This window comes from Laccaria bicolor, genomic scaffold (genome assembly GCF_000143565.1).
Source record: "Laccaria bicolor S238N-H82 LACBIscaffold_26 genomic scaffold, whole genome shotgun sequence".
Taxonomy (NCBI): Eukaryota; Fungi; Basidiomycota; class Agaricomycetes; order Agaricales; family Hydnangiaceae; genus Laccaria; species Laccaria bicolor.
Genome location: NW_001889897.1, coordinates 89,949 through 103,869, shown reverse-complemented (window position 1 = coordinate 103,869; position 13,921 = coordinate 89,949). Strand labels below are relative to the sequence as shown.

The 13,921-nt window shown below is 48.9% G+C and overlaps 3 protein-coding genes across 3 annotated transcripts; 2 read left to right on the top strand and 1 right to left on the bottom strand.

Annotated features, from left to right (window-relative positions):
- Positions 1-687: 687 nt before the first annotated feature.
- LACBIDRAFT_330263 (uncharacterized protein) lies at positions 688-6,849 on the top strand (the record flags this gene model as incomplete). The annotated part of the gene is made up of 16 exons (XM_001884574.1): positions 688-828; positions 882-1,100; positions 1,504-1,704; positions 2,296-2,658; positions 2,711-2,804; positions 2,858-3,186; positions 3,265-3,385; positions 3,515-3,554; positions 3,756-3,766; positions 4,031-4,088; positions 4,491-4,608; positions 4,853-5,041; positions 5,333-5,962; positions 6,022-6,118; positions 6,171-6,505; positions 6,556-6,849. 16 exons carry the CDS (start codon positions 688-690, stop codon positions 6,847-6,849), a joined length of 3,240 nt encoding a protein of 1,079 aa, XP_001884609.1.
- Positions 6,850-7,010: 161 nt separating this feature from the next.
- LACBIDRAFT_295000 (uncharacterized protein) lies at positions 7,011-11,575 on the bottom strand (the record flags this gene model as incomplete). The annotated part of the gene is made up of 8 exons (XM_001884478.1): positions 7,011-7,106; positions 7,133-7,343; positions 7,545-7,709; positions 7,769-7,967; positions 8,018-8,064; positions 8,089-9,494; positions 9,697-9,763; positions 10,024-11,575. 6 exons carry the CDS (start codon positions 11,573-11,575, stop codon positions 7,615-7,617), a joined length of 3,366 nt encoding a protein of 1,121 aa, XP_001884513.1. The 3' UTR covers positions 7,011-7,106; positions 7,133-7,343; positions 7,545-7,614.
- Positions 11,576-12,781: 1,206 nt separating this feature from the next.
- On the top strand, positions 12,782-13,921 carry LACBIDRAFT_252407 (uncharacterized protein; the record flags this gene model as incomplete). Its single annotated transcript, XM_001884573.1, has 1 exon — positions 12,782-13,921. The coding sequence occupies one exon, from the start codon at positions 12,782-12,784 to the stop codon at positions 13,919-13,921; it is 1,140 nt and encodes a 379-aa protein (XP_001884608.1).

Here is a 13,921-nt window from a genome sequence, read left to right as displayed (position 1 = left end):
GGTTTACAGCTGAAAGCAGAACGATAGGCCATGCCAGATCGACACATACATAGGGCGGACTCTCAACTTTTATTGTGGTACTAGCGTGACATCAATTCGGAGGTTGAAATTTAACACGTTGTGAGAACTCAGCGGCCCCAGCCATCACGTCGCTTTGAAATTTTGGGAGTCCGCCCTGAACATGTGTCGATCTGCCGTGGCCTATCGTTCTGCTGCCGCAAGGGACAAGCAAGGGAAGGCCTTGAGGCGACAGCCCTGTCACGCGTCTTGATATGGCCAACACACGGTCACGTTACTTGATTTACTTCTACTCTCCACTACCGTCATCATATCTGTCCTTTCGAGCGCAAGGAGGACTTCTCTTATCAAAATTCAAAAGGACGGACATGTTGCGCCCGTCATTGAAACTCATTTTGAGAAGGTCGGTACCAGCTTTGAGGCCGGCGATTGGGACACCAAGGAATATTTCAATTGTTGGCTCAGGAAGAGGGCAAGGGCGTTTTAAGGTATAATGTCTCCTTATTGTTTGTTGAGGATGAAGCTAATTCTGAATAGGCCGAAGCGTGTCCTGCGAAACGCGCGCCAGCCCCGGTCAGCGAGAGATTTGCGTCCAGATACCAGTTTCCCGATGAACAAGGAACACCTCCAGCTCAATTCGATTTCCTGGGCCTTGAATCGTTTGAAAAGATGTCGCATAATCCAAAGTTTTGGTTGCCACTCCCCGACCCTGACATTGCGCTCTCGACCGCGTATCTTGTCCTTGTCCGGATGATCATGTACATGGGCCGTCCAAAGGTATCGGACGAGGAGAGAAACAAACACTGGGAGGTATATATGCGCTCCTTTTCCTGCCTGATCACACCCATTAACAAAACGAACAGGATTTTGAGTTTGCGGCTACCCCACCAACTTCCGAAATTGGGCGCGCTAGGACCTGCGTTTCGATGTGCACCAGCGTGATTGCTCTCATTCTCTCGTCGACCCCGAACGACTCCCCATTACGCATGTCCCATCCACAAGTTTTTAAAACCAACGAGGCTCTTGTAATGTTGCACGACTCCTTTTTGTCTGACAGAGTAAAAGATGGGAAGGGGTGGGAGGTGAGTGTAGATCAAACAGAAGAGTGGCGCGAGTTTTGGAACTGTGCTCTTGCGGTGTTGACGCAACTTGCGATGGACTTGGATTTGGCGGGGTTTGGGGTGTCGGATGAGACACCGGATGAAGCTTGGAGGGAAGCATGAGCTGTTGTGGACTCGGCGCCCTGACTATACTGCATTTTTCTTCTTGAGCGGGATTTTTTGTTGCAACTCCCGACTTTGAGTAACTTCTGAGATGAGTTGAGAACAAAAACCCTAACCCTAACCCATCTCACGGCTTCCCTGAAAATTTCCACCTCCTCCACGTCTTCCGCAAGCCCCAACCATGTGACGTAAATCCAACGAAAAGTCCTGTTTTACTCTACGTCGTCCTGAAAGGCCCGCATCCAAAATATCCTCTTCATAGACTTGGATAGTGCGTGGTTCACGGACTAGGTTGCAATCCCCCAAGTCCCGAAACCTGGACGAGTTCACAACCCACAAGCAACCAGCATTTCAATCCGCCTTTACTCCATCGACCTCCATCGTTCACACTCCCTCATCTATCCCAGACGACTCATCATTACGCAAGGCCCACTCAAACACCTTTGATACCACTCAGGAACTGGTGCGTTGCGCGATCGAGATATTCTTGGCATATCGTGTGCAAGAGGAAAAGGGACGGGAAATGATGACAGAACAACTCCGAGGTGGACCGAATTTTGGAGGTGCACTTTGCTGGCAGTGCTGACGGAACTTGGGAATTTATCTAATTGGACGAAGCGGGTTGTGAGAAGTGGGCTGGTACTTGGAGAGAAGGAAAGATTACCTGGCTCCAGCAGACAGGAAGACGCTATTTTCATCCTCCGAAAACATCGCAACTAATTCGCAACACTTCGGGGGCTGTATCTTTGGCCATGAGGCTTCAGGCTCTCCAAAGAATAGCAAAAAGAATAGCTTGCGGTTTCTGTGTCCACGTCAAGATTTTTTCATTAGGGTCTCGAATCCCTGCTGGTCATACCCTTGGGCGCCTCCAGTTTTGTTTCAAACAGTTATAGATCGATGAAAGAGGACACGATCATTTAGCAGGCTCAGCTTGTCCCCCCCCCTTCCATTCATGTCTACGCCCTACTATGGCCCAGACGAGTCGGCGTATAACATTTTTTTGGAGCGAACGTTTCTAGCGGGGGATGTGATTTCTGGAACGGGATACGGTTAGCACACTCAATATCCTTGTCTGTCTTTCCCGCTCACAACTGTCATAGGCATCCAAGTCGTCCTCTTTGTATCCTGCGCGACCATTCTCTACTCGCAGTACTCCCGCTCCCTGCGTTCCTCCTCTTCCTTCTTAATCAAGGGGGACACAAGAGCCCTGTTCCTCCTCCTCTATATAACCCTCCTGTTCGTCATCGAATCGATCTATACCGCAGTTCAAGCACGCACTGTCCAATTAATGTATATCGATAACCGAAACTACCCTGGGGGACCATGGGCTTACTTCCTTGCGACGCAAAACCTCCCGGTTAATGTGATGTTCTACGCCACGCTGTTTGTGTTGACGTTTCTCTCAGATTTACTGGTGGTGAGTATTTCCTTGACAGCGTTTTGGACACACTTGACATACGAAACAATAGCTCTGGCGCTGTTGGGTCATTTGGACAGCTTCCGGGCGGCTTATTGCCGCCATCGTGGTTGCGTTCCCTACTACTCTCGTCCTAGCCTCCTTCGGTAATGTTTCATCCCTTGTTTTTCCATGTCCTCAATTCTCACGTTTTACCTAGTTATGGGAACACTCTGGACCCTCCAATCATCCCAACCCGGGCTATCGCTGTACAGCGCCCTTCCTATGGCTTATGGAACGTCATACTACATCATCTCCCTCTCAGTCAACATCATTCTCACTATCCTCATTACCATCCGTCTCCTCCTCTATCGCCGGCGTGCCCGAATGGCTATTCAAGGGGATGAAGGCTCCGAATACCTCTCTTTGGCGGCGATAGTGATCGAAAGCGCAGCGCTCTATTCCGTTTTTGCGCTTATCTTCATCATCACATACGCGATCAATAATCCGCTCAATCAGATTTTCTTGGGCGTCGCTTCCTCTGCTCAGGTAAGGTGTTGATCATACTTACCATTCTCTGGGAACCCCCGCTCAAAGGACGCTGATGCTAACTTACTGTTCATACAGCAAATCGCGGGATACCTCATTATCTACCGTGTCGCCCAAGGGCGCGCATGGAATAGCGGCACCTTTTCTCAGACGGGCAACCCGTCGTCGAGCTTACAGTTTGGCGGCTCCTCGTATGGAGGTAACAGCAATGCCTACCCTGCGAACCGGAATCATCGAAGAAGCGCTGTTCTGGTGGTTGAAGAACCTCCGTTGTCCTTGGCGATGGCGTATAAAAAGAATTTGGAGTGATCATCTTCGACATACCTAGAGTCTGAGGCAAAATGCGACCCCAACGTCGTAGTTGTCGGGTGGGTGAGACCAAGCTTTTTGACGCACTATCTATGTATTACCCGCTGGAAGACGGGACTGTAGTTTTATTGATTTGCTAAATGCTGCCTATTGAATAATATTGACGCGTCTTGGACCACACGTGACGTGAAATTCTCCGGAATCCAAGATCACCTCCTTCCTTTCTTCCTTGCTCCCTGGTCCTGTTCTTATTTCAACAGAATTGACAGCTGTAAGCCCGACGTTAATCACTGACAGCTTTGCTCAATCTCGACTCCCGTCTTGGGCCTTGGCTTCATACAAATTGTGATGGATAAGGGTTCCATTCGGGTGTGGTTTTCTGAGACCAACATTGATCCTCACACCCGAGCATTTCGGTAACGGCCAGCGGTCTCATCATCTCAGCCTCTGGTACGCTTCTACACGCGCGGTTCGCTCAACCATAATGGCTCCTTATACCGAGCGAACTTTCTCTTGAGTCTTGTGGTAACTGCAGTGTCGCAGGTTCAGTGGGCACTCTTTGGAAGCACTATATTCTACACCACCGTCTTGTGGTAGGCTTTCCCCCAAGGCCAGTGTTACCTTATCCTGCCCCTCGGGGCACCACTTGGGCGTTTCCGTACGATAATATTACTGTTGCACGATTTCCCGTACGAGCAAACATTACATATTAACGACGTCGTACGCTAGTTGAAGGTCCTTAGGTCTGAGCCTGCCTAAATTTACGTTCACCGTACTTGTTTGCAGATTTTATAGCGAGGATTCAATTCACCTGTTTTTTTTTTTGATGGGAGTTTGCTTGAAGAGCGTCTCCCCGTTGATCTCGGAAGGATAGTCGCTAAATCGTAACTATTATAAGACACAGACACTCGCAACGGAACGGAAGCCGATAGAGACCAGTCACCAGACGGTGCTCAACGATAAGAAGAACGAAAGGGACTTTACGACATCTGCAGCCAAGAGACTCCGCACCGACGCCCGGCCGATCAGGAACGCCCAGCAATAAAATTCATGTTACGGCGTTTTGAATTCATGAAGAACGACGCCGACCAGTGCATCAGTGCGCCTCCGGCGGTTTGTTTCAGTGCTACGGCGTGTGGTCTAGAGTAAGCGTAAGCTCTGTTGTCGTAAGGATTGGGGCAGGCAGTGTAACCACAGGGAACTGTCGAAAGATAAGTATCCAAGATTATCATGGGCGCCCAAATCTAACCTTAGACTCTATCTGAATCAAAGTTGACGGAGAAAAAAGGACAAGGTGAGATACATACAGTCGTTTATAGTTGGCAGCTCTTCCCTTGCCTAAATAACACAATCGCAGCCGGTGTCTAGCCGCTTGAACTATGCCGCTCGTATTTCGTTGGACGACGCCAAGGCGCAACACGTGCTGGACACGAGTGATTTGTTACGTAATATGGATCCACTCGACTTCACTCAGTACTCAGTACTCAGCTCTCAGCGCTCAGCATCAACGCTTGGAAAGACTTCTATTTTCAAGTTTACACCAATCGTAAGTCAACTAGTCAAGGGCCGCGCGTTTTGTTTGGCTCAAGCTGTCTTCATAGCACCCAAACCAAACCAATACAAAACTCTTCGGCCTGACTCGGACTCAACCAAACTCCGAATGCACAGTCGGAGGCCATGCACACTCACAATTACGAACGATTGACCAATTGGTCAAAGGGTTCCATAGATCTCCCTGTTTTCAGGCGATCATGGGTTACGGGCGCTGACTTCCTCACTGTTTATCTTGTTCCAATCCTTCCCAAAGGGATAGTTTGCGTACCACAGCCGTGCACAGTTTGGGTGTCCACGACCTATCCAAATTGATATCACTGGCTCAATGCGCGCCTCATTTTTAATTTGGCACGAGGTCATAAAAAACCATGGGGCGAACACGTTCATCCCAACTTCTGAACGACTCTCTTGGGTCCCCACCCCCCACATCCTACGAGCGCTTCATGTCCACGAAATACTATGGCCCAGACGAACCTGCAGACGATGTTTACCTAGAGCGGACGTTCCTAGCTGGAGACTTTATTACTGGAGTGGGATATGGTCAGCGCTCGTTCTTCCAGGTGTCTGCATCGCCGTCCTGCTAACCAAAGAGATAGGTTTCCAGGCCGCCCTATTCATAAACTGTGCAAAGTTACTCTATTCAAGATACTCCAAGTCTCAACGTTCGGCCTCTTATCCCTTGTTCAAAAAGGATGGCAAAGCCCTTTTCCTCCTCTTCTACGTAACCCTCCTCTTCGCCATCGAAACCCTCTATGCCGTAATCCAAGCGCAAACCATTCAGAGCATGTATATCGATAACCGAAATTACCCAGGAGGGCCATGGGCCTACTTCCTAGCCACCCGGAATGTGCTGCTCAATGAGATTTTCTACGGCTCGCTGTTCATCTTGACATTCCTCGTAGATTTATTGTTGGTGAGTCTGTCTTATGAGTGACTAGTACTTGGATGCTTATTAACGTTTCGGGAGAGTAGCTCCGGCGCTGTTGGGTCATTTGGACGGCCTCCGGAGGGCGCCTTATACCGAGCATCGTGATTGCGCTTCCCGCGCTCCTGGTCTTCGCATCATTCGGTAAATCTTCCCCCATCCTCACTGCACTTCTCATATCTTACCGGTCGTCTAGTAATGGTAATGGGGACCCTCTGGAACCTAAAATCATATTCCCAAGGATTCACTTTGTACAGCGCCCTACCCATGGCCTACGGAACAGCCTACTATGCTATCTCACCCGCTGCCAACATGCTCCTCACCATCCTCATTACCGCCCGTCTCCTCTTTTACCGCCTGCGCGCAAAGAAATACCTTCGATGGGAACAAATCTCGGAATACTTTTCTTTGTCAACTATCCTAATCGAGAGCGCAGCGCTCAATTCTATCTTTGCACTCGTTTTTGTTATAACATTCGCAATCGATCACTCGCTGAATCAAGTCTTTTTGGGCGTGGCTTCATCCGCGCAGGTAAGCTGATGTGGCCCGTTTTGAAAATATCGCTGATGTTCCTTGTGCAGCAAATCGCCGGATACCTCATCATCTCTCGTCTGGCTCAAAATCGTGCATGGAATAGCACTACACTTGAGTCTGGGGGAAGTGGATCAACGTTACTGCAGTTTGACGCCCACTCGTCTGTGGGCGACTATTCGCGACCTGTAAGCCAAAGCTTCCGTCAGAGTTCCGTGATGGAGGGCTTCCGTCAGAGCTCCGTGATGGAGGAAGACCCGCGGTTGACGGCGTATAGGCCATATTCTGGGTCGTCGGCATTTCTGAACGCAACTTCAAGGTCGCAGTTATCGCTCCACGGCTAGTACACTTACTATCAAGAAAACCGGGATGTTGTGTCTTTCTCTCTTGGACTTTACTCTCAACGGTGAAACCCCTCTGTATCACTAGAACACTCTCCTCCCTAAGAACGTTACATCTGGTAGAAACTTTATGAATAGCCATAAATATAGTATAGTGTGTAAATTTATGCAAATCGCGACACCTTAATTCTAGCTTGAGGGACCAGGTCGAATATTGGCGTACCCCCGTCTCCCACGATTTTTGAGTCATTCATCCATTTCTAAAATCATGCATAATTCGACCTACCGTGAGTAGGTAGTAAGATGCTAAATAAGAATCGGACAATAGATCAAGCCTAAGAAAATTGTAGTCAGAGTATCTGACTGCCATCGCAACCGCCGCGGTCGTTGCCTTGCCCCCTCTGAATAGTATTCCTAGGAGATTACCTGGTTCCAATTGGGTTGTGCCGGTATATGGCACGACTATTTTGGATTTGGTAATAGCTACACACGTATTTCTGGATACATTTAGCTGTCCACTGAGGCTATTTGAGCTATGAGTATCCGTTCTGTGGTACTGACTCCCTCGAGCAAAGTTTCGAAGATGAGCGCAACATCACACTTGTGTAGGTAGTAGATTTTTTAACAAAAGCTTTTACATAGGTACATTCTGAAATGATTTCAATTCAATAGTAGGAGGCGGATTCAAGTTCACTTACCCTAGGCTCACATTGGAAGCCCTAGAATTGTTGTTCTCCTCTCGGATTTCTGGCTGAGAGACGGACAAGTCTATCCATCATCGGGGGAGCACCTGTACCAGAATAACTCTGATTCTTCGACATCCTGTGGCTTCCCGAATAAAATATCTCTGTATGGAGGATCCGCTTGACCAAAAAACCTGGTTAATACATTAATCGTCGAGCCTCACGAAATTGCCAAATACCTTGTTTCTCTCCAACGTATAAAAGAGAATATTTCCCCTGCTGAATCCAGCAACGACTATCAATATCCGCCAGCAGGAGCGGAGTCCATTCGTGAATAAGAGCTTCTGCGCGCTTGTAGAACCGATACTTCTCTTCATAGGGTATGTTATTTGGTCCCATCTGAATTATTTCATAGACCGCCTTGTGGACTCTTGACGTCTACGAATATATGAGCCAGTCTTGAATGTGAAACAAAAGAGAACAAACACATTCAAAAACATAACATCCAGGATCAGACGTTCGGCTTCGATACATGCTAAAATGGAATGAAGAACATAACTTTTTTTCACATCCAGAACGGACTGAATTATTCCATTTCGAAGTTGAGGCCGACGCCAGACATCGAGTGTCGACTGGAGTTGTGCTGCCATATTCTTGACCTTCAAGAATTTGGCTGTCGATGGCTGTTCCCATCCCTCAAGGAGTGAATGCGCTTCCACACACTCCTCGGAGCTTGGAAATACCATTTGAACATCCAAGCGCTCCACAGAATTAGGAGGAAGTTTCCGTGTGTATCGCTCCCCGAACTTAGCCCGGGATTCTATCATCGCCATGAGTTCCTGGTAAAAGGCTCTTGAAGAACAGTGCAACACTAGCTTTTTTAGGAGGGGGGCGATGGGAAGTATATTGGGAAAAAATGTTAGATTAAGGAGATCGCTAATTGGAAGGTCATTGCATTCCAATTCTAGGAGCTGTGGCGTTAGTTGTAGAAGGGTAAACAGACTAGATTCTTCCATAGATCGAGCATGGATCGAGATCTTCGTAAGATTACAGGACGATTGTTGTATCAGATGGATTATTTTTTCAATAGCGTCCCCAGTGTCGAGCTGCAACCGTACACGCTTCAAAGCTGGGACTGTGAGGGTGTAATATAGCGATGCACCCGGGGCCCTGATATCAAGGTGTTCGAGATGCTTTAGAGTTGCTGGTGGGAAATGTATGGTGGTGGAGGAAACAATATAAGTGAGATCTTCTAAGATAGAATCATCCCGTATAAGCCTTGTGAGAGCGACGGGCATTTGACAACGCTCAACATATCGAGTTATCTGGTGCCATGGAAGCACCAAAAAATGGGAGGAATGGGCCTCCACTTCAAGCTCTCGCAGTTGCGGGGCGTTCTCAAAGGCGTTGAGAAAACCGCCCAACCATCCTTCAGGTTTCGAAGTTAATTTAATGTTGAGGGAGCGCAGGAGAGGGAGATTATTTCGGATAGTTTGAGAGAGAGTGGTGAAATTCGTGTTCCCCAAGTCCAATGATAGCGATACCCAACGATCGCTGGCGAGACATAGATTTGAATCAGATGCTTCAGCCTCGTACGCTTTGGCACCTAAAGTAGGATCAACATTATGAATGGAAATGGATATTGGCTTGAGCGACCGGTACATGTACGGATTCACCATGGAGGATGAGCCGCTCTTTTTCCACGAAATAGTGGCATATTCCCCACTGGGTCGTACCTGAGGAATGGATGATGAAGCGACTATCCACCACCGGCGGCACACGAGTCCCAACGTCCAGGGTTGTCCACAATTAGATTCTGCAACCATAGTAAAGATTCTATCCAAGAGCTCATTTGGGATTCGGCGAATGACGGAGAGAGTGGCTCGATGAGAGGTGAGAAACCGCATGTAGTATTCCCGAGTTTGAATTGTGGAGTAATCACGAACATGTGAAATAGCGGACAGCCTGGTTTCACAAGAACAAATTGCGTCGAGAATGAACGCTTTCTCAGTCTCCGTTGGTTCTGAATTCGAGCGAAGCAGGGCCGGTACTGGAGAAGGTAGCCCAGTAATGCTTTCGAGCCTCGACGACATGGTTCATGCGCTATGAAATCACAATCAGCTCATGACCTCAGCAGATCGATAGAGAGCACCTACATTGCACTTACGCTTGAGTATCCAGTGTCGGCGTTGGAGGTTGGACAAAGGTCGGAGCAGTGGCGTTGCCACGTGGCCCTTCACATCACTTCAAGCGTCAAACCAATCAAACCGATTTTCTGGCATGTGTGATTTTTTCCCCATGACTCTTCATTTGTTCCCCGACTTCATTTTTCAAAGTTGTTACAGTCCACTATCAATTGATAAATACCATTAAATATATGTTAAACATCCTTAGTAAAAGACAGTATGATTTGAGACGACGTAACCAAAAACTGCGGGTGGACCATATCCGAACCTTGTTTAGCATCGAACAGATGTATATGCCTTGGCACTACAATGATTCTCGATTCCTGTGACTTGATCTGCGATTAAGGCTAGTCCAGGTATGTCGAGCTGGTGTGCCCATTTTGCGGCTGCGGAGACGGTGATGTCTTTCAGCCGGGGCACGTTGTATCTCCGGGCGAGTTGAATATACATGATGCGATCGTTCAGAAACCTACGAACGAGGTCGCGATCGGAGGCCCTGCAATGCAATTGTAGAGATTGTAGTCTTGGGAAGGTGACGTATACTCTCTGCATTTCCTTTGAGACTTGGGGTTTGTAATAAAGGGAGTTCAAAGATTTTAGAATTCCCTCGTCAGGGTCGTGAACTTTGAGCGACTTCAGTGAGATGAGATGAGAGAAAAACGAGTGTGGCCAGGAGGTTGTCGCGAGATCGGGGGGTGGGCGACGTAGGGCAAAAGTGGGAGAGGGGGGAGCGAAGAGGACGTAGCATAACGTCAGTTCCTCGAGTGTGCGAAGGGGAAAATGTCTACATAAGGCGGCGAAGAGCAATATGGTGCTGTAAGGATCAGCAGACGCCACCACTTCCTCCTCGGAAGTAGACAGGCAGCGGCGCAGATCCTTGACTATCAGGTTTTTGAGGTTGGGTACTCGGATGTTGGGTATGAGGTAAGACACTTCTTCCGGGTACGCGTAACCCAAAGAGAGAGTTACCAATTTGGGGAGGGTGAACGGCTTGCCCTCCTCACAGGGTGCAGAACCTTGAATTGACAACGTCTCCAGAGAGTGCGCGTTTCCGAGGAGCAGCGCCCGAAGATCCTCAGCCCGAGGTCGAACGTCGATCGGTAGAAAGTTGAGGGTTAACGAAGTGAGGTTACGTGGGGCAAATGAACTCCAAGGGAGGGGTATCCCGCATAGAGTCACATCTTTCAGACGGGGATACGCATTAGCAAAATATGCTACGGCCTCTCTCCCTCCGCTCCCAGAGGGGTTCAAGAATGTTGAAAGGGTATGATCGATTCCCTGAGGCTCGAAGTCACCAATATAGGATTGGTGAGGAACTGAACAGTGGATTTCCAGGGTTTCCAGAAGTGTCATGGCGGACGGTGGAAGATGGGCGAGGATCTCAATGATTGGAGCGATGGATCCACTAAGAAGATGGAACTCGCGGAAGCGAGCCCCGTGGGGGGCAAGAAGAATGCCTACAGCCTCAAGCAGGAAGTTGAACCCTTTGGTGCACAAGTCAACATTTTCGTGTTGGTATTGACCGGATTCATCTTCAAACGCTCGTATGGAAAGAAAAACCCGAAGAGGGGCCTGACGGGAGCGTTCTAAGAACTGAGGGACGTGTCGGAAGCGACTTTTCGCGCTCTCGTGTAAGATTTCTGCAGGCCAAGAGTCGTCCTGTCCAAACTCCAACAAAATGGTGGACCATAATCGCGATGAAGATAAGGCCAGGGTGCGCCACTGGTAACAGACCAACGAAACTAAGATGGAGAAGTCCATCGCGTCAAACGGACTGCCTGTTAGGCAGGAACCGACGTGAAAGATTTCGAGGAGAATCTCTTGAGGTAAACGCGAAATGGGGGAGCCAATGGTAGACATGGTAGCAGCTGTGGGACTTCTCATATGTCGTTAGTTTGACGCCAAAGAGACGATGTCAAGTGAGAGACGTACCGACGACTGAGGAACCGGGGATTGATAACTTTGAACTTCTCGCTGCTTCGAAGGTGTGGTGGAGGGGGTTGAGCGACCCATTCACCAACCGATCTACTATTTATATACCCGGGGCTGTCAAGGCGTAATGCAGATATGGCCTGCGAGCGCCAGAGCTCCCTTTGTGCGTAATGTGGCCGGACAGTCCTCGACATCTAAAACGGGACAGATGGTCACGGAAGTTGGCCTCGCTTAAGTACTGTCCTTGTTGTTAGCCACCAGCCAAAACATGGAAGGCGAAGGCCACTTTGACTCCGTGACTGAGGGCGACCGCAATGGTAAGGATGTGTGATATTGCGACGATATTCCACTGTAGAAGCTTAAGAGCTATTTCACCAGTAACGGCTTTAAGGTCCGAGAGGCCCAATCGCGCCCGCGTATCAAAGGAAGTCAAAGCAAATCTTCAATCCATTGTCCAGGCACTACCTCGAAGATATCACTCCCCGTGTGGCGACGCCCGGTTGACATCGTTTCAGGAGTCAGCTGGGACTCGGAAGTTGCTCGAAGTGGTCAGCGACTTAGCGGGCTGAACAAGGGCTGAAGTTGGTTGATGAGCTATGAGGCGAGCACATTCGGATAATTGGATGGCCAGAGGCGATGCGCACCTATGTTGTCACGCACAGGCCACAAAGCAAATGCCGGAGGACCTCTGTGATATGATATATCCAAGACGAAGAGGTGATGACGTGACGAATGTGATGATGTGAAGAAACAAAGGAAGACTCGGAAGCTATATACTCTTTTCACATGGCGCTTAAAGTTAGTTGAATTTGTCGTAAAATGCCAATGAAACACAAAATATATCCATCTATTCGAACATGCGTATTTCTAACAGCATATTCCGGCTGTTCATCGTCGCTCAGCAATTCCGACGCGCTTGGACGTTATAATAATCAAGCTTGAGGGGAAAGTTTGGTTGTTTGGTCAAGCTTGGCCACTCAAACAAATTTTTACCCTCTGGCACAATGTCATAAGCTACCAGTATACCAAGTCCAACCAAGGTAAGCGTCTAAGCAACACTCCTTTTCTATTATTTATTGGAGAACCTTATTATTAGGGATCCGAGTAGGTGCTGGGGCGCCCATGATCATCGACATGCTTCCCCCAACATCACAACTTCCACCCATCAGGAAACTCGCCGCATTTTCTATTGCTCATCTCATCGGCTCCGTCAGATATTTGAGGAAAATCTACAACCCACAAGTTAGAGGTATAACACGTCGCAAAGGTAACCTTCCACCTGCGAGCGCAGGACGCGATTCCTTGGACGAATTACGAACGGACGCATTTGAACGGACATACGCAATCAAGTGGCTAACCGCGCTCATAGGCCATTTTAGCTCCACAGAAGAATGTGACCATCCTTTGGGAGGACACCATGTGGAGGACTTGATCCAAGATGCAGCCTCCCTGCTAGCCATCTGTGCTGGTACCGCATCCGCCGGCATCATCTGCCGCACCTTCACCTTTGAGTCTCGATTCGGCTCGGTCACCGTCAACCTAACTGATGCTCCGTTGGAGAATCAGGATTATGGGAGCGTAGGCGCACAAACCTGGGGCGGCGCGTGTGTTTTGGCTGAGATGATCACGGATAAGCCGGAGAACTTTGGATTGCTGGAGCAAAACGTATCACCGAGTAAACTGAGGATCCTTGAGCTCGGAGCTGGGACTGGACTGGTCAGTCTTGCCGTTGCAGGGCTCATGCGAAAGGTCGCAGGAAGGGAGGTAGAGATCGTTGCTACCGACTATTACCCATCTGTTCTGACGAACCTTGCAACCAACGTTCGGAGCAACAGCTTCGACCATGCCAACCTTGTAAAGGTCACCACTCATTCTTTGGACTGGTCACTTTTTTCCGAGACATACCCTCAACCACAACCATTCGACCAGCCTTTTGACCTTGTACTCGGAGCGGACATCATTTACGAAGCGCAGCATGCCGTTTGGATTAAATCCTGCCTGACCATATTACTCCGGAACACCAATGGTTCACCCGACGACGGGCCCGAGCCCATATTCCACCTGGTCATTCCGTTGCGCGTAACGCATACTTTCGAGTCCCAAACTGTCGAAACTGCCTTCGCTCAAAGTGGCGGGCTCGTCATCAAGTCCAAAGAAATTATCTTATGCGACGCGGAGACGGGCAGGGAAGGCGATGAGGTTGAATATGCATACTACAAGATTGGTTGGGAAAAAGAGGTAAAGTGGTCATACACGTCAACTGGCAGTAAATAA